This window comes from Aotus nancymaae, unplaced genomic scaffold, assembly GCF_030222135.1.
Source record: "Aotus nancymaae isolate 86718 unplaced genomic scaffold, 86718_ANA_hifiasm-v0.15.2.pri h1tg000015l_1, whole genome shotgun sequence".
NCBI lineage: Eukaryota > Metazoa > Chordata > Mammalia > Primates > Aotidae > Aotus > Aotus nancymaae.
In genome coordinates this window covers 3465065-3484943 of record NW_026988427.1, presented here as the reverse complement: position 1 = coordinate 3484943, position 19879 = coordinate 3465065, and the positions used below count along the sequence as shown (strand labels likewise).

Below are 19879 nucleotides of genomic sequence, written 5' to 3'. Positions count from 1 at the left end.
CTGTAGATTGCCTTCAGGGCGGTTGTTACAAACTGGGATTCCCTTGAGTGTCTCCTTGTTTATTTTCTGTCCTCCCCAGCAGATGTGAAGTCCCCGAGGGCAGGGAGTGATTCTTCTCTTTTGTCCCTGGCATTTGGAACAGGGCCTAGGAGGGTAGATGCTCAGTTGATACCTGCTGAGCTGCAGGCGTGGGGTGGCTCACACCTGTAATCCCAGCACTTTGGGAGGTCGAGGTGGGTGGATTACTTGAAGTCAGGAGTTCGAGACCAGCCTGGCCAACATGGTGAAACCCCGTCTCTACTAAAAATACAGAAATTAGCCAGGTGTGGTGTCAGGTGCCTGTGATTCCAGCAACTCAGGAGGCTGAGGCAGGAGAATCGCTTGAACCTGGGAGGCAGAGGTTGCAGTGAGCGAAGATTATGCCATTGCACTCCAGCCTGGGCAAAGAGCGAAACTCCATCTCAAAAAATAAAAAATAAGAAATACTTGCTGAGCGAATGAAAGGATGAGTGAGTGAATGGCAGGCCTCGCTTATTCCCTCTTTCTGGGCAGACCCCGCACTGTGCTTATGACGTGGCTGCCCTCGGGAGGCTGCTCTGTGGTTATGATGTGGCTCTGGGATCAATTCTGAGTTTCGTCCTAGCTTCCCTGCCTGTTTACTGTGTGACTTTGGGCAAGTCACCTCACCCCTCTGATCCTCAGCATCTTGAGCTGTGACATCTAAATCAGAACAGCACTTTGCCCCAGATTGATGCTTGTGGCCAGCCCTCACTGTCCTGCCTCGCACAGAAGATGCAAATGTGGCTGTTGTGACTGTGATTGTTCTCATTTCTGCGGGGTGACTTCCTGGGGCTTGACAGAGGCAGATTTCCTTGAGGCCCTGAGCCCCTCCCTTGCCTGTTACACTGGAGGGTGCTTCTGGGTGGGGGCGTGTGAAGGGTTCTGGGATCAGCCTGAAGTTTGCTGATTTCTCTGTGTTATAAAGATAAAAGAAGACTGCCTCCCAGCCTGGAGCCTGCACAGGGCTAGTGGGGGATCTGGTGGGATGAGTGTAAGGTCTCAGCTCTGTGCCTGCCCCAGGGTGAGTTGTAGCTGAGCGCATGCGGCCTTCATGCCCTGGAGAAAGAAGCTAATGCTGATGCCTTGCTTCCCTTCTCTCTCCTTCCTGGAAAGCTCCACCGTCTTGTCTGGGAGCCCAGGCTTGGCCCTCTGAGGCGGCTGCCGCTGTCAGAGCCAACATTGTCACCCAGAGGCAATGACCCCTGTCAGCGCTGGCGAGCCTCCCTGAGATTCTTTCTACCCTTGCTTTGCGTCTTAGTGGGCGCTGGTGCTGGGCTGGGGAGCCCCTTCTCGAGACCCCTTCTTTCTTAGGGCCCTCACCGTCCTCCACTCCCCCTCCGCCACTGACTTTGAGATGACAGGAAACTCATCTCTGGGCTGGGGAGAGGTGACTGGGTGCCTCTGGTCTGGCTGCAGGACCATCTGTGGTGGCTAGTGGAAGACCCCTGAAGCACCCCCTCCATGCAAGGCTCCTCGCCTCAGAGGTTTCTTTTCTTTTTTTTGTTTTTTGAGGCAGAGTCTTACTCTGTCGCCCAGCCTAGAGTGCAGTGACATGATCTCAGCTCACTGCAACCTCCGCTTCCTGGGTTCAAGCGATTGCCCTGCTTCAGCCTCCCAAGTAGCTTACAGGCACGTGCTACCATGCCTGCTAATTTTTGTATTTTTATTAGAGACAGGGTTTCACCATATTGGCCAGGCTGGTCTTGAACTCCTGACCTCAAGTGATCCACCTGCCTCAGCCTCTCAAAGTGCTAGGATTATAGGCGTGAGCTACCACACCTGACCACCTTAGAGGCGTTTGACTTGGGGATGCTGTTCATCTTATAAGTGCCTGCTTAGCTGTTGGCCTTGCTGCGTGACCTTGGGCAAGTGATGTCACCCATCTGAAACTTGGTTTTCTTTTCTGCAAAATAGGGACAGTAGTGTCTCTCACAGTGGGACATAGACATCTTCACACCTGCACCGTCATGAGCCCAGTACCAAGGACACACAGCCAGATGTGGCAGAACCAACCCAAGCCCAGTTTCATACCTGAATTGTATCTGGTGTTGGCGGAACATGGGTATAGCTTGGTCCTGTCATTTGGAGAGCATTTGACAACGTGTCAATCAAAGTCTAGGTGTTTGGATGTGGCACCACGTGACCAGTGTAGCATGGCTCCATGATAGGGAGCTGCTCAAGTAGATGAGGGTCCTGTCACTCAGTGGAACATTCTGCCACTACTGGAGGTGACACTGGGAAGAGTGTTTTGTGCTCCGAAGGGTTGTTCATGACATACTGTTTGATTTTTTTTGAGACAGAGTTTCCCTTTTGTCTCCAGGCTGAAGTGTGATGGCGCCATCTCAGCTCATTGCGACCTCCGCCTCCTGGGTTCAAGCGATTCTCCTGCCTCAGCCTCTGGAGTAGCTGGGACTACAGATGTGCGCCACCACGCCCGGCTAATTTTGTATTTTTGGTAGAGACAGGGTTTCACCATGTTGGTCATGCTGGTCTCAAACTTCTGACCTCAGGTGATCCACCCACCTTGTCTCCCAAAGTGCTGAAATTACAGTGGGATTACAGGCATGATCCACCATGCCCAGCCATGCCATACTGTTAAGTGAAAGTGAGAATGACCAGTGTATACAGTTTAATCCCAATTTTATAAAATATGGAAGAGTATATTTGTGACCAGAGAGAATACAGTGACAGAACATTTATGAACTTTTACTCTGGACCCAGCCTATTCTATTCTATTGTATTCTATTCAAGATCAGAGTCTTGCTGTGTCGCTCAGGCTGGAGTGCAGTGGCATGGTCTCGGCTCATTGCAACGTCCACCTCCCGAGTTCTAGTGACTTTCCTGCCTCAGCCTCCCTGAGTAACTGGGACTACAGACATGTGCTACCACACCTAGCTAATTTTTGTATTTTTAGTAGAGATGGGTTTCACCCTGATGACTGGGCTGGTTTCGAACTCCTGACCTCAGGTGATCTGCCTGCCTCGGCCTCCCAAAGTGCTGGGATTACAAGTTTGAGCCACAGTGCCCAGCCAAGGACCAAGCCCCTTCTAAGCGCCTTTCACATCTGAACTCATTAAATGCTCACAACAGCCTCTGGAGGAGGAGTGGTTAACATCTTCATTATATAAAGGTATAAAAGGCTGGGGAGGGAGGACAAAGAGGTCCCCCCCAGGGCACACAGCTGGGAAGTGTTAGAGCTGGGATTGGAAAACAGTTCCAAGAATGTCCCACCATAGAATACCAAAGGCAGTTCTCTCTGGGATTATGAAAGGTTTTGATTTTCTTCTTTGTACCATTATATTTTTAAGATTGTCTTTAATGAACAGATGTTACTTTAGGACCACGAAGACTGTTGATGGAATAAACAAGCTGACCTTAATGGCTCTGAGGTTTGATACTGTCTGCAAAACAGAGTTCACGAAAGGACGCGACCCCCAAGGTTGCAGTGAAGATTAAATGACTGCCTTAAACATGTGGAGGCAGGAGGCGTAGGTGGCCCTCCAGAAAGTGCAGTGGACCCCCGAGTCCTCTCCCCTCCGCAATTCCGCATCGAGTCTCGCTGTCCTCCTCTTGGTAGAGAGGAGCCTGGGAAAGGTGGGAGCAGCCCCCTGCAAGGAGGCAGAGCCCATGGGCACCTTTCACGCTTCCTTTATCAGTGATATGTGGGGTTGGATTCCCCGTTGTTTTTGAAGAGCTGAGATCTGAGGGCTCCCACATCCCCAGCCAAGTTGGACAGGTTGCCCCGGTTTTCAGCCAAGGCCAAGACTTGGTATCTTTGGGCCAGTCCCGTTTGGGTTTCCTTTCTTTATTTGCTGGTTCACAACTTTTGCAGCTCAACATTTCCCTGAGCTGTGCCAGGGTGGGTGGCCCGAGGGAGATGGTATGCAAGGCAAGTCTTTGGAAGCCGTGTCACTCCTGCTGTTGGGCTTCATAATCTTTGCCATCCTTAAGTGTCACTTGTTCTGAAACTTGGCCATCTCGTTTGTCGTTGAGCTGAAACTTGGCATGGTGATGATTGATTGGGAAGTGGTTTCTCTCTGCTTGGCAGGACTCAGCTGTGTACATCCTGGCCCAGTCGAAGGCTTTGGCTCCTGCGAGGTAAAGAAAGAGGTACCATCTTTCAAAACTGGGGAACAGCCAGAGATTCAGAAATAGAAATATGTCGTGGATAAAATTGACTTTTTTTTTTTTTTGAAACGGAGTTTCGCTCTTGTTACCCAGGCTGGAGTGCAATGGCTGTTCCGCGCCAGGAGCTTTGGGGTAAACTGAGAGGAGTCAGGTGGGCTTAACTTTTCAAAGATCACAGCCAGGTCAGAGAAGCTGCGATACAAATGCCCAGGGTACAGGGCAGTCTGTGATGAAAGCCTTAACAAGGTGCAAAGAGATTCTAGTAGGGGAGGTGGGCTGGGGTTCTGGGGAAGATGTCATGGGCTAGGTTGGAGTTGAGTTAGATTTTGCTGGCTGATTAAACACAGGTGGGGAGGAGGCATTCCATGTAGAGGAGGGAGCGTGAAGAGGGCTGGGAGGTAGGGAGCAGGCATGGGGATGAGTGAGAGGGAGTGGTGGGACCCTGGGGGAAGTGGGCAGGGGCAGATTGTGAGGGTCCTGAGCGTCGGGCCAGGGAGCGCGGGCATTAGCTTGTCAGCAGCAAGCAGCCATTGAGGGTTCACCAGGAGAGTTTCTGGTTGAAGACCAAGGAGGGAAAGATGGGAAGCAGGACTGGCACACTGAGCACACTGAGCAGCTGGGTGGGAGACCCCTGGCATGACCACTTTGGTGGGCTGCTGAGGGCAGAGAGCACTGGGCAGAGAGCCAGAGCTGAGCTCCAGGCCTGCCAGCCCCTCCCAGCTGTGTGACCTGGGACAAGTCAGCTTCTCTGCCTGGGCCTCCCTTTTCTCTTCAATAAAAGGAGATGGCGGTACCTCTGCATACTTCATGGGCCTGTGCTGGAGAAAGGCGGGCTGCTGATTGCCCTGTAGCAAGAGATCATAAGAGGCTTTGGCAGGCCTTTTTCATCCTGAGCCCGCAAGGACATGGGCCTCCCAAGGCCCAGGCCTGTGGTGCACAAGGCTCCTGTCCTCCGCTGACTCACGCCTGCCAGCCAGGGGCCTTCATGGGCTCTAAACTCAAGCCCACGTCAGCTGGCCACCCCAGCTCTGTGTCTGCTGTCCTCACATCACCCCCTTTGGCTTTATGTTGGGCCCTTTTCCTGCACATAGTCAGTTCTGCTGTGACCCTGGTTTTCTCTGGGGCTAGATTTTCTCTCTCCTAAATGGAGTCGCAGCCCTTCTTGCAATTGGCAACATTCATCACCATGCAAAGATGAACTGTGTTCAGACGGGGACAGCACAGCTGTACACTGCGTGACACCCAGATCAAGCCCTGCTTTGGTTGCAGTGCCCCGAACCACATTTGACACATGCCTGGCACAGCTATCCAGAATAACGATGGGGAAAGAGAAACCCTGAGCCCTGACTGCTCCGTTTTTTGGCTCTGACCCACACCCAGGCTTTTCATCTGACAGGTCAGCTGGGAGCCTTTCCTCATGCCTGCCACCTAGCCAGGTTGCTAGGAGACCTCCCTAGCAAATGATCGCTGGGTGGGGTTCCTCGGCTGATTCCCTGTACACGTCCCCTTTTGCTTCCTAGAAAAAGAAACCCATGTTTCCAAGGCTGGGTCTGGGACAGTGGGGTGAGTTTTAGATGCTCTCTTACCTCTGAAGAGGCATTTTCTGCCAGGGAGGGCTGGGGCTGGACTTGCCACAGTGTTGGAAGTGTTCTGTACTTGCTCTGTTCAATATGGTAGCCACAGTGTGGTAGCACGTGAAATGTGGCTAATGCAACTGAGAAACTAAATTTTCGTTTCATATTTATTAATTTAAATAGCCACGTGGGCTAGTAGCCCCTGCATCAGACAGCGCAGCTCAAGTGGGCTCCGAAAGAACGAGGTGTCTGTCTCTGGAACACTTAAGGCGAGGTCAGATGAAGTGGTCTCTTTCTCTGTGGGAGGCTGCTTTGCACCAGCCCCAGTCTGCCCTCACTGGACCCCTGTGGATAATTGCCAGATGTCACTGGGTCAAAATCATCTTTATAAACCACTTGACTTCATTATGCTGTGTTTTAGCTCGTCCTTGTCCATAGGCACATGCAGTGTTCCCAAAAGAAAATTGTAGCCTAGTTACAATTTCATTATCCTATTTTGTTATTTATTATTATGACTTAAGTATTTTTTTCTCATTACTGTATTATCTTTTTGTTTATCATTTAAAGGGTTGCTTAATATCCCATTAAGTTAATGTAACCGTTGTCTTAAGTGATTTCACCCTTTTTCTTTTCCATTACTGTGGACTAATATAAACTGAACATGATCCTAGTACATTTCTTTTGTTGTCTTTTTTTTTTGAGATGGAGCCGCCCAGGTTGGAGTGCAGTGGGGTGATCTTGGCTCACCACAACCTCCGCCTCCCGAGTTCAAGCGATTTTCCTGCCTCAGCCTTCCAAGTAGCTGGAACTACAGGCGTGTGCCACCATACCCAGCTAATTTTGATATTTTTAGTAGAGACAGGGTTTCACTGTGTTGGCCAGCTGGTCTCGAATTCCTGACCTCGTGATCTGCCTGCCTTGGCCTCCCAAAGTGCTGGGATTACAGGCATGGGCCACGGCGCCTGGCCTGTTAGCTTCTTAAAAGTATCTCCTGGCTTAAATTCTCAGAAATGAGGGATAATAGGCTGAAAGGGTATTTTCATGGCTTTTAAAACCTATTGTCAATTGGTGTCTTTGAAAGATCGAATCAGTTTCTATTCTCGTCAGGAACGAGTTCGCCCATTTTACTACATTGTCTCCAGTGCTGGGATTGTCACAATTGCATGTTTTTGGTAATTTATTAAGTGTAAAATGATCCTTTTCATTTTTTGGAGGAAGATTCCTTTGGCAGAAGAATTCCATCATTTCTGTTGGCCTGTGTCCTGTTAGTCACCACGTTTCCCATGTACGTCTCCAAATCCTAGATTATCAGTCAGCTCTTTGGCGAGGTCTCAGTGAATGTCACCTTATCGGTTATGGGGGGCTTGGGAATGAAGGTGGCCTTGATACACATGTGTTATGTGGTGAGGTACTCCTCTAGATATCTGTTCCTTGCTGGAACACCCCTAGAGAGAGGGAACTGATTTCCTTCTTGGTGACAAATGGCAGGAGTCCAAAGGGAGTTTATTGGCTCATGCAACTGAAATGTCTATGGGTAGAGTCTGCCTTCAGGAACAGCTGGTATCAGGTGCTCCACAGAGCCAGCAGCACTCTGCCTTCTTCCATTTGTGAGCCCTACTTCTGCCATCTTGGCCTTATCCTCCAGCAGCCACTCTGAAGGAGCAGCAAGATGGTCTACAAGACCCTCCAGCCTTTCATTCTATCCACTTAGCAGCGCCAGAGAAAGAAAAAGCTGCTTCCCTGCTAACTTCAGCAAAAATGCAAACAACCGAAAACAAATGTAAAAAGTCACCCAGACACAACCCTGTTGGCCTGCCTTGGGACCATGTCCAGGCATCTCTGAACCAATGACTGTGGCAGGTTTCATTTTCAGGCACCCTTGGTTCAGCCGTCTGATTGGCTGGGCCTGGGATATGCCCCTGGCCCAGGGTGAGGTCAGCCCACCATGAATCCCTTGGACTCAGAGCGAGGGAGAGGCAGTGTCCAGAGGCAACTTGAGTTTTGAATCCACAAGGGGGAATGGATGCTGGCCAGGTCCCCCACTACTCCCCAGCCCCAGGGTCAATTTCCAAGCAGCTCCAGTGGCTCCCAGGCCTGAGATTAGGGATGCTCCCAGGGATGGGCCCCTCTGGGCTCTTTGCTCTTGTGTTCTCTCTCTCTCTCTTTTTTTTTTTTTTGAGATGGAAGTTCACTCTTGTTTCCCAGGCTGGAGTGCAATGGCACGATCTAGGCTCACTGCAACCTTTGTCTCCCGGGTTCAAGTAATTCTCCTGCCACAGCCTCCCAAGTAGCTGGGATTACAGGCACCTACCATCACGCCCAGCTAATTTTGTAATTTTTTAGTAGAGATGAGGTTTCACCATGTTAGTCAGGCTGGTCTCCAACTCCTGACCTGAGATGATCCACTCGCCTCGGCCTCTCAAAGTGCTGGGATTACAGGCCTAAGCCACTGTGCCCAGACTCTTGTGTTCTCATTTACTCTCCTTGAGACACATCTGTGTCACAGATGAGACGAATGTCACAAAATTGGACCCTGGTCTCTGCATTCGCCTTGGTGGACTCAGTTTACTCATCTGCAGGGTGGGCTTGGGGAGTTGCAGGTAAGGAGGGGTGGCTAAAGTTCTCCCCCGTTCCTAAGGTCTGTGGTATCAGCTATTTCCCAGCAGGCTGAGGGAGCGACACACTGATCAGCTGGCAGCCAGGAGGGAAGGGGAGAGCCTGGGGGTCGGTCCCCTGCTGGCCTCTGTGCAGCTGACTCTTCAGGAAGCCCCCAGCCCCTAACTGGGCTGGCTGGGCCCCTTGGGTGAAGCAGGGCCCCGGCCAGGAGGCATGTCCCCACCTCCTCCAGGCTGGGCCCCTTGCGGGCACAAGGGGGAGGATTGTTCCCACAGAGGTGCTTGGGCCAGAAAACACAAGTGGCCACTGTGTGTCTGCTCTCAAGGGTGTGGGCTGAGCCGTTAGTCAGTGCCGGCCAGCAGTGGAAGGCTGGGCCGGGGCTCCCTGCATCCTGTGCTGGAACCCGGCCTTGCCTCGGCCGGTGGGAGAGACGGACGTCAGAGGCCACAGACAGCCACTTGTTCTTTATGCTGTTTCTTGCCTGCCAACTCCCACATGTGCCTCATCTACTTGGACCACCCTTAACTTTCCAAGACTCACCCACTCCCTAAGATGGCCCTTGTCAGAGCATGGGAGAGAGCTGGACATCATTTTGCCATCCATCCTCCCGCTATGTAGAGGCCCAGACGGGACTTTTGCAGAATATACAGGCATCTCTGGCAAAGCAGTCAGGTACATGGAATTTAAACCCACATTGGCCGGAATTCAGCTCCTAATCCTATGAACCTGCTGTGTAACCTTGGGCAGGTGACTTCATCTCTCTAAGCATCAGTTTTCTTATATATAAAATCAAGCCCTTAATAGAGAGTTGTAAAAGTTAATTGAAGGGATCAAACTGTCTTCTTATGCCCTGTCTCAGCTTCAGTGCCTTGGACTTAGTTTCATTTTCAGGCTCCGTTAGGGGCAGGATGGCTCTAGGCTTGAGGCTAGAAGTCAGGGAGGGCTTGCAGCATTCTCAGCTGGCTCAGCAGTTGTTGAGAGGTTGCATTTCATTGGCTGACTTGATCACATGCCAATTTGTTTTTTTTGGAGACAGTTTCACTCTTGTTGCCCAGCCTGGAGTGCAATGGTGCGAGCTTGGCTCACTACAACCTCCACCTCCCAGGTTCAAGTGATTCTCCTGCCTCAGCCTCCCGAGCAGCTGGGATTACAGGTGCCTGCCACCATGCCTGGCTAATTTTTTTTTTTTTGAGACAGAATTTTGCTCTTGTTGCCCAGGCTGGAGTGCAATGGTGCAATCTCGGCTCACCACAACCTCTGCCTCTTGGGTTCAAGCAATTCTTCTGCCTCAGACTCCCGAGTAGCTGGGACTACAGGCATGCGCCATTACACCCAGCTAATTTTTGTATTTTTAGTAGAGATGGGGTTTCACTGTGTTGGCCAGCCTGGTCTCAAACTCCTGACCTCAGGTGATCCACCTGCCTTGGCCTCCCAAAGTGCTGAAATCACAAGCGTGAGCCACCTCGCCCCACCACAGTGCCTATTCTTGAGCCAATCACTGTGGCCAGAGGGAGCGGAGTATTCTGATTGGCCGAGTTCCTATCCTCTTCTAAATATTGCAGTTTAGGGACTGGAACTGAGGGCAGGTTGGCCCCTGTTGAAGAAAAATCAGGGAAGGTTGAATTATAATATGAGAGGCAAGTGATTGCCTCATGCAAATTCTCCTAGGTAGAAACTACTTGTCCTGTTCACTGGAATTTAGCCAAGTAAATAATGGTTGAATGAATGAATAGGGAATAAGCTGCTTCCTGGCACTGTGGTGTAGTGGCCGAGAACACTAGACTGGCGGTCAGGAGGCCACTGTGACAGCTCACAGTCCTGCTGGATTCCCAAGCCTCAGTCTGCTTGCTTGGTAAATGGGAGGCACCAAGGCCGACGCTGGTCTTAAAGGTTTGTTGGCGGATGACGTTCTGGCTGCCTGAGCACTCCTCAGCTGCCAGGCAGTCCCTCTATGTGAGTGGTTGCTATTGGCTGTGATTGTCATTCATCTTTAGCAAAGGGAGATAGAGCAGGGAGTGCTGGACACTCATCAGGAAAGGTCTTTGGGGGAAATGTTTTGGAGTAAGGAAGGCTTGAATTTGGATCCAACCCTCACCCTCCACCCCACTCTCTGTATGACCTGAGGCACATCACCCCACCTCTCTGAATCTGTTTCCTCATCTGTAAACTGGGAATAATATTTCTCTTCAAGGGCTGGATGGAGGATGAAGTGAGAAATTCTGTTTAAAGCCCATCCTGGAACACAGAGAGTGCTCAGTCAGTGTTAGCTGTTTTTATCATCAGCCGTATTACCTCCCCTGTGGCCTCAAGGTGATGGATTGCTTTGAAAGAATTTAATTTTGGCCAAGTCACTTTTTGGTCCACGGTTCCTACTAACCTCTGTCTGGCAGGTTCTGGTCTCTGTGGAATCTGAGTGAGGTGCTGGGTAGCGGGTGTGCCTTGCGTTGACACTGGCACTGGCTGAGGCCTGACTCTCTGGTCAATGCTGCCTTTCCGGATGGTGAGCAAGGCAAGGTTTGTGCACTCCTGGAAAATGGTCCCCACCTCGGCCTCTTCCACCATCAGGAGAAAACATCCCTTTTCAGGAAACACAGGAAAAGGTGACATGCAGCCTTCTTTAGCAGCTCTCAGGACTGAAAGATGAGCGATTGAAGGGGGGCCCTTGCCCAGCTCAGCATGGTCAAGGTGGTTGCCTTGGTCACTGGCCCTAGCTCTAGCCACTCCACTAAGCCCTCCACCTTCCTCTCAGGAAAGGAACAGAGCTGGCCTAACCTCTTCTCTGGGTTTGGAGAGGAGGAAGCGAAGGAGCAGGAAGAGAAAAAGCAATGTGTGCAGAAAGAAGGGATTCTTTGCCAGCCCTCTGGTGGGGATGTACAAAAATCAGCTTTACAAGAAATGAAAAAGCAGGGACACAATCAGTTAAAGACTGTGTGTGTGTGTGTGTGTGTGTGTGTGTGAGAGAGAGAGAGAGAGAGAGAGAGCACACGCACCTGAAACTTAATTGATTGGTTGCTAAGGCATTCTAAACAAGCTGTTTGTTTGTTTGTTTGAGACTGAATCTCACTCTGTCATCCAGGCTGGAGTGCAGTGTATGTGACCTTGGCTCGCTGCAACCTCCACCTCCTGGGTTCAAGTGATTCTCCTGCTTCAGCCTCCCAGGTAGCTGGGATTACAGGTACCCACCACCAGGCCTGGCTAATTTTTGTATTTTTACTAGAGATGGGTGTAAAGTTTGTTCTTGCCGAGTTTAAAAGGAAGAAACTGAGGCCAACACAAGAAGATCCAATATAAAGGAATTTATTCAGGCTCCCGGGCGAGGTTCTGCTGTCCGACAGGAGGGGCCAGAGAAGTCGCACGGACTCCTCTCAGGCGTGGGGTTTTATAGGGAGTGAAGGAGCTCGATTGGTTGTGGGAGAGCAGGACTACTATTGGGTAAGGTTACAAGCCTTTGTTTGCATACAGGACTTGGCTGCTGTTGGTTAGAATTACTCGGCTGCTATTGGTTAGAAAGACTCGGCTGCTATTGGCTAGAAAGACTTGGCTGCTATTGGCTAGAATCACAAGACCCTGCTTGCATACTGGGTTCTTTAAGGGAAAGCCAGGCTGTGCGAGAAGGGGAAAAGGGAACATGCCCGAGCATGTCTGAGCTTTCAGAAAAAAGCCGGGGGTCGGGGGGTGGGGGGGCGGGATGGGCGTCCGAGCTCCCGGCAAGGCAACCGGCCTTACAATGGGGTTTTACTATGTTGGTTAGGCTGGTCTCGAACTCCTGACTTAAGGTTAGCCACCCGCCTTGGCCTCCCAAAGTGCTGGGATTACAGGCATGAGCCACTGTGCCTAACCTCAACAAACTTTCAAAATTAAGTTTAGGGGAGAAGATCCCACAGAATTAGAGCCAAGTGAGCTGGTTAATTCTAGGCTCTGGAAAATGGCCTGTCATGAAATATCCTTCCCTGAACTGGGCTCCTGGGCCCAGGATGGGAGGCATCCCAGACTCTGGCATGCAAGAGACTTGGCTGGAGGAAGAATGTGGCCACCAAGAGTGTGCAGACCTGGGCATGGTACTGCCTTAGTTCCAAGCCTACTCTGCCGCCTGATTCCTAGGGTACCCTGCCTCGGATCGTCTCCTTTTCTGTCTGTGAGATATCGATAGCACCACGTTGTAGGGTGATCTGGGAGATCAATACTCTAAGACATATAAGCAGTGCAGATCAGTGCTGCTTGCAGAGTGGACCCCTGAGAAAGAGGCCACTCTGTATAACAGGTGACATATTGTTATCACTACATGGGACCCTGGAAACTTTGCAGCTCAATTAATGAAAGAACTATTTATCTAAACTGAGAATGAGTATACAAAAAGCAAATGTGCAGAGAAATTGCCTGCTGGTACCACCCCTCAGTAATTTCTTTTCTTTTTGAGATGGAGTCTCTCTCTGTCGCCCAGGCTGGAGTGCAGTGGCACAATTTCTGCTCACTGCAACCTCTGCCTCCTGTCTCAGCCTCCTGAGTAGCTAGGACTATAGGTATTCGCCACCACCCTGGCTAGTTTTTTGTATTTTTAGTAGAGACAGGGTTTCACCATGTTGGCCAGGTTGGTTTCAAACTCCTGACCTCAAGCAATTCACCCACCTCAGCCTCCAAAAGTGCTGGAATTACAGGTGCCTGGCCCACCCCTAAGTATTGCTTCCTTCCAGAAGGCTCCTTGGTGGGGTTAGGTGCCATCTCCCTCACCCCATCATAAGCATACTGTCTGGTCACTCTCAGTAGAGAGCTATGTCTCTCTAGCTAGGCTTCGAGCTGGCCAGGGAGAGGGTCGCTCTGTGTCTGTATTGTGGGCACTCTGTGCAGGGCTGGCCCAGTAGTGCTCTGGTAAGTGTCTATTGGCCTCGGGTCGTAGAACCTTCTAAGTGGTGGAGATTACAGGGAGACCTTGTACAGTGGTGGAAAGTGTGCAGAATTTTGACGTTAGAGGACCCAGATGCAAATTCTGGTGCCACTCCCCAGTTCCAATCGCAACTTCCCCTCTAAACCTGGACTTGCACGTCCGTCTGTGTAATGCAGGAATATCCCGAAGCCTCAGGTCCCTGTAATGACAGGAATGAATGGACTTTGTCATTTATGGGGAGCTAGATGTGCAGGAATAACTTGGCCAGCCAGAATTTCTGGAGCAGTCAGATTCCAGAGTTGTCATGGAAGGCAAGTGTGGAGTGTGATCAGTATTATCCCTAGGAAGGTGCCACGGTGGAGACTAAGCTATAATGCTCAGTCCAGAGCCCATTTTCCCTGTGTTTTGCAATAGACTGCTCTTTAAGGTCTCCAGATGAGCAGAGTGGTTTTAGGGGCCATTTTTTTTTTTTTCTGAGATGGAATCTCACTCTGTCACTCAGGCTAGAGTGCTGTTGTGCAATCTCGGCTCACTGCAACCTCCGCCTCCCAGGTTCAAGCAATTCTCCTCCCTCAACCTCCTGAGTAGCTGAGATTGCAGGCATGCACCACCACAGTTGGCTAATTTTTGTACTTTTCAGTAGAGACAGGGTTTCACCATGTTGGCCAGGCTGGTGTCGAACTCCTGACCTCAGATGATCTGCCCACCTCGGCCTTCCAGAGTCCTGGGATTACAGGTGTGAGACACTGCACCTGGCTAGGGGCCATTTTGTAAGGAAATGTGTATGTGAGTGTTTTTTTTTTTTTTTTTTTTTTTTTTGAGATGGAGTTTCACTCTGTTGCCCAGGCTACAGTGCAATGGCATGATCTCAGCTCACTGCAACCTTCACCTCCCGGATTCAAGCCATTCTCCCTGCCTCAGCTTCCCAAGTAGCTGGGATTACAAGCGCCCACCACCATGCCCAGCTGTTTTTTTGTATTATGGTAGAGATGGGGTTTCACCATCTTGCCCAGGCTGGTCTCGAACTCCTGAGCTCAGGCGATTTACCTGTCTTGGCCTCTCAAAGTGCTAGGATTACAGGTGTGAGCCACTGTACCCGGCCTTTTTTTTTTTTTTTTTTTCTGTCACCCAGGCTGGAGTGCAGTGGCAAGATCTCAGCTCACTGCAGCCTCCGCCTCCTGGGCTCAAGCAATCCTCCCGCCTCAGCCTCTCAAGCAGCTGGGACTACAGGTGCGTGCCATCATGCCCGGCTAGTTTTTGCTTTTTATTTTTTTGTAGGGGTGGGATTTCGCTCTGTTGCCCGGGCTGGTCTTAAACTCATGGACTCAAGCAAGCCATCCGCCTTGGCCTCCCAAAGTGCTAGGATTATAAGTGTGAGACACAACGCCACACCATGTGTTCTTGTTCAACACCAGAACCCCATGCAGTGGGGTGAGTGAAATGCTTGCTGCAGCATTCCCCACTGACGTCCTCGAAGGACCCCCAGTGCACTGTGGGTCCTCACCTCCCATTTCCCAGACACCAGCTCCTTGTGTGGAACAGAGTGGGACTGCTTGCTCCATTGACATGGTTATTTCTCTCTCATTCTCTTTTGAATTGTGGTAAAATATGCAGAACATCATATTTGTCATTTTGGCCATTTCTAAGTGTAAATTTAATGGCATTAAATTGGTTCACAAGTGTGTAGCCATCACCACTACCTATACCTCAAAATTGTTATCACCCTCTACAAAAAAATCTGTACCCACTAAACAATAACTCCCCATTCCCCACTTTCTAAGCCCTGGAAAACTCTGTTCTACCGAATCATGTTTTCCATGATTTCAGCTACTCTGGGTACTTCAGGAAAGTGGAGTTATACAATATATATCTTTTTGTGTCTGGTTTATTTCACTTAACATAATGTTTTCAGGATTCATCCATGTAGTTTGTGTCATAGATGAATCCTGAAAACATTATGTTAAGTGAAAAAGGAAATTGCCTTTTTTTTTTTTTTTTTTTGAGATGGAGTTTCGCTCTTGTTGCCCAGGCTGGAGTGCAATGGCACGATCTTGGCTCACCACAACCTCCACCTCCTGGGTTCAAGCGATTCTCCTGCCTTAGCAGGAGAATCCCTCCTGATTAGCTGAGTGTGGCACCACGCCTGGCTAATTTTGTATTTTTAGTAGAGAAGTTCTCCATATTGGCCAGGCTGGTCTTGAACTCCTGACCCCAGGTGATCTGCCAGTCTCGACTTCTCAAAGTGCTGGGATTACAGGCATGAGCCACTGCACCCGGCCAGAATTGCCTTCCTTTTTATGGTGGAATATTTTAGTGTGTGGATATACCACATTTTGTTTATTCATTCATTCTCTTTTTTTTTTCTTTTTTTTTGAGATGGAATCTTGCTCTGTCATCCAGGCTGGAGTGCAGTGGTGTGATCTCAGCTCACTGCACCCTCCACCTCCTGGGTTCAAGTGATTCTCCTGCTTCAGCTTCCTGAGTAGCTGCGATTACAGGTGTGCACCACCACGTCCAGCTAATTTTGTAGTTTTATTAGAGATGGGGTTTCACCATGTTGGCCAGGCTGGTCTTGAACTCCTGACTTCAAGTGATCTGCCTGCCTTGGCCTCCCAAATATTCATTTATCTACTGATGGACACTTGGGTTGTTTTCACACTTACTATGAGTATGTAAATATCTCCTTGAGTCCCTGCTTTGAGCTTCTTTGGGTATATACCTATGAGCAGAATTGCTAGTGTAGGTCTATGTTTAACCTTTTGAGAAACTGCCAAACTGTTTTTCACACTGGCTGCACCATTTTACATTCTTACCAACAATGCACAAGGGTTTTAATTTTCAGCCCTCACCAGCACTTAATATTTTCCATTTTTTAAAACTATAGCCATCTCAGTATGTGTGGAGTCTTCTTACTCTTTTTCCTCAGATAAGGAAGACTCGTTTTGCTCAGGTGACATGCATCTCCGAAGCGGCTCCACCACAACTGGTAGGCACATAGACTGCCTTTTCATTCTGCTGTTAATGCATGTGAACTGTTGCAAATAAATGCATCAAACATTCCTATTAAAAATTTTAAATAAATTTTAGGCCAGGCGCAGTGGCTCACACCTGTAATTTCAGCACTTTGGGAGGCCAAGGTGGGCGGATCACTTGAGGCCAGGAGTTCAAGACAAGCCCAGCCAACATGGTGAAACCCCATCTCTACTAAAAATACAAAAATTAACCGGGTGTGGTGGCGCGTGCCTGTAGTCCCAGCTACTCGGGAGGCTGAGGCAGGAGAATCGCTTGAACCTGGGAGGCAGAGGCTGCAGTAAACAGTGATCACGCCACTGCACTCCAGCCTGGGTGACAGAGGAAGACTCCATCTCAAAAAAAAAAAAAAAAAAGTTTTTTTTCAACAGATTTAATTTTTATTTTCTTTTGAGACAAAGTCTCACTCTGTCACCCAGGCTGGAGTGCAATGACATGGTCTCTGCTCACTGCAACCTCTGCCTCCTGGGTTCAAGCAATTCTGCCTCAGCCTCCCAAGTAGCTGGGACTGCAGGGATGCACCACCATACCCAGCTAATTTTTATATTTTAGTAAAGATGGGGTTTCACTATGTTGGCCAGGCTGGTCTCCAATTCCTGACCTTGTGATCTGCCTGCCTTGGCCTCCCAAAGTGCTGGGATCACGCCTGGCCTAGATTTTAAATTTTAAACAGAGTGAAAGTACCCTTTGAATGCCTCTGCATTTGCGACCCCTCCCCAGCCTGCTATCAGGCAGTATTTTTCTTGAGTTTCCCATGCATTCACAGATGCTTATGAGCATGTATGAAGGTGTAGTTTTACATTTTTATGCAAAAAGTATTGTGCCACTTTTACTGTTTAATGACTTGGTTGTTTCTTTCTTTCTTTTTTTTTTTTTTTTCTGAAAAAATCCACAGTCTTTCTATGTTGTTATTTGTAGAGCTGTCTCATTCTTGTATTTTTATGTATTCCGTAGTATTGTATGGGTGTGTTGTTACATATTATTAAGTACAGACATGATGTGTGGCACTGGCTATTGTCAAGAACAATGTACGTCCTGGTTCAGCATCTCAGTCCCCATCTGGACATCCGGCCTCTGTTTTCATACTCATGCAGGGCTCTGGGCTCACGTCCAGAGGTCAGTTTCCTGCCGAGCATACCTTGTTGACCTCCCCTGTCTCCTCTTTGCAGGCCAAGAATAAGGAGACGGGTGCCTTGGCTGCGGCCAAAGTCATTGAAACCAAGAATGAGGAGGAGCTGGAGGACTACATCGTGGAGATTGAGATCCTGGCCACCTGTGACCACCCCTACATCGTGAAGCTCCTGGGAGCCTACTATCACAACGGGAAGCTGTGGGTAAGGCTGCCGCCCAGCCCTCCTCTGCTCAGCCCCCACGGCCTGGTGCTCTGGAGCTAGCTTGGTCCTGAGGTCTTCAGCTTTTTGTCAGCATCTGCTTTGAGGGCAAGGACCAGGGCAAGGGGATGGGGAAGTGGGGAGCTCCTGGCCACCTACCTTCTCCTTCCTGTGGTGCCTCCCCCTTGGGAGGAGCACCAGTGATTTGGAGCAGGAAGGAACTCTAAAGCTCTACTGCCTGGCCTTGAATCCCAGCCCTGCTATTTACAAGCTGAATAATCCTAACCAAGTTCCTAACCTCTCCATGCCTTAGTTTCTCCATCTGTAAGGAGGGGCTAATAATAGTACCTAGCGCATAGAGTGATTAGTGGGATTAAGTGAGTTAATTCATGCTAGGTGCTGAGAAGAGTGCTGGGCACATGTAAGAGCCCAGTAAGTGTTGGCTGTTTTATTCATTGTCGAGCAGCACCTCTTCTACCACTGCCACAGCTGCTATGTGGAGATCCTTCTCGATGGCTGCAGTAAAGAAGCGGTCTCTTTACCAGGCCCCTATTTTCCATCAGCATCCTCATTCTTTGACAAGCAGTGTGGATGCAGCTTCAAGCCCCATCTTCCAAACTCAGCACCACCCCTCAACTTCTTTTTTTTTGAGACAGAGTCTCACTCTGTTGCCTAGGCTGTAGTGCAGTGGAGCGATCTCGGCTCACTGCAACCTCTGCCTCCCAGGTTCAAGCAATTCTCCTGCCTCAGCCTCCCAAGTAGCTGAGATTGCAGACATGTGCCACAATACCCAGCTACTTTTTTGTATTTTTAGCAGAAACAGCATTTCATCATGTTGGACAGGCTGGTCTCAAACTTCTGAGCTCATGTGATCCACCCACCTTGGCCTCCCAAAGTTCTGGGATTACAGATGTGAGCCACCATGCTCAGCCCACCCCTCAACTTCTGTAAAGGAACTGGGGAGTGTCCCCTGGCTTTCATGGGACAGGCCTGCCTGAGTCTGTCTCATTTATATTCTCCTGGTGTTAATGCCTCTCAGTTTACAAAACCGAATTCCTGGAATGTATATCTCTCCAAGCTTTTTTGCAGCCAGTGTTTTCTATGTAAAACATTATATGTTTGTCCCAAAAACCCAGTACGGCATTTATAACAAAAAGATATAAGACAGGAAAAGTCTTGAGTGATTGCTGGATGTAATTGGAAGCATGTCAGAATCAGATGTAAGCGTTTGGGCATCCCAGATGTTGCTGGGGCAGAGAGAGCTCAGGGCCATGTTACTGCACACAGCAGTAGTTATTAATGGTGCTTAATTATTTGGTGATCAGAAAGGGATGTTTTAAGCATCGTCCATACTTGTCATGATAGTTTATTATGTATGAAGAGAGTTTTACTGTGTGTTAGTTACATTTTAGGAAATTGGTGGGGAATTGAGTTGATATATAACATGGTGTAATGGGAAAGAGAGTCCTAGCTTTTTTTTTTTTGCACAGAATACCTCGTTTTTAGGAGCGGAATTACTGATGCTCAATGGAGAAATCTGTATTTCCTTGGAGAGAAGAATCCTGCTGCTTAAGAATAACAAAGTGCTGTCTAGAAAGCATTGTGTATTCTTCCCATTTCACAGACTGGACTACTGAAGCCCTGTAAGGGGAAGCCAGCGGCTGAGGGGGCTGAGAACTTGAGCCCTCTAGCCCATTCAGAGCTCTGTCCCCGAAAACTAGCTAGCCCTGGGGCCCAGGCCAACTTTCCTTTACCTCTCTGAGCATTTCCTTGAGGAATCTCTCAGGTGGCATTGGGGGAATAAAACTGCCAGCACTTGATTCTCAGATTCAGATTTCAAAGCCCTTGTTTATCTATAGTCTTCAGGGTCCTCCGGAGGAGAACAAACGAGGGAGAGTTACCAGGCGTCACCCTTCTCCAGAGGAGGGAACAGAAGCACAGAAAGGGCAGGCCCCTTGCTCCTGGTCACACAGCTCAGGCTTACCACCCGAGACTGTGGGTTTCTTCTGTCCTAATTCAGGGAGCTGCCGTTTAAAGTGCTGGTGGTGGTGGTTCTTCTTCTTCCTCTTCTTCTTCTCCCCTTCTTCCTCCTCCTCCTCCCCCTCCTCTTCCTCTTCTTTTATTTCTTGTCTGCCTGCTTTCTTCCTTTCTTTCTTTTCCTTCCTTTCTCTCTCTGTCTCTCCCTCTTTCTCTCTTTCTTCTTGAGATGGAGTTTTGCTCTTTTTGCCCAGGCTACAGTGCAATGGCACAATCTTGGC

General features: G+C 49.4%; 1 protein-coding gene across 1 annotated transcript in view; it reads left to right on the top strand.

Annotated features, from left to right (window-relative positions):
- Positions 1-19879, top strand: part of STK10 (serine/threonine kinase 10) — a 149131-nt gene that overhangs the window by 14606 nt on the left and 114646 nt on the right. The window contains exon 2 of the mRNA XM_064376557.1: positions 17460-17624. Coding sequence (XP_064232627.1) covers positions 17460-17624 — 165 coding nt within the window. The remainder of the gene's footprint in view (positions 1-17459; positions 17625-19879) is intronic.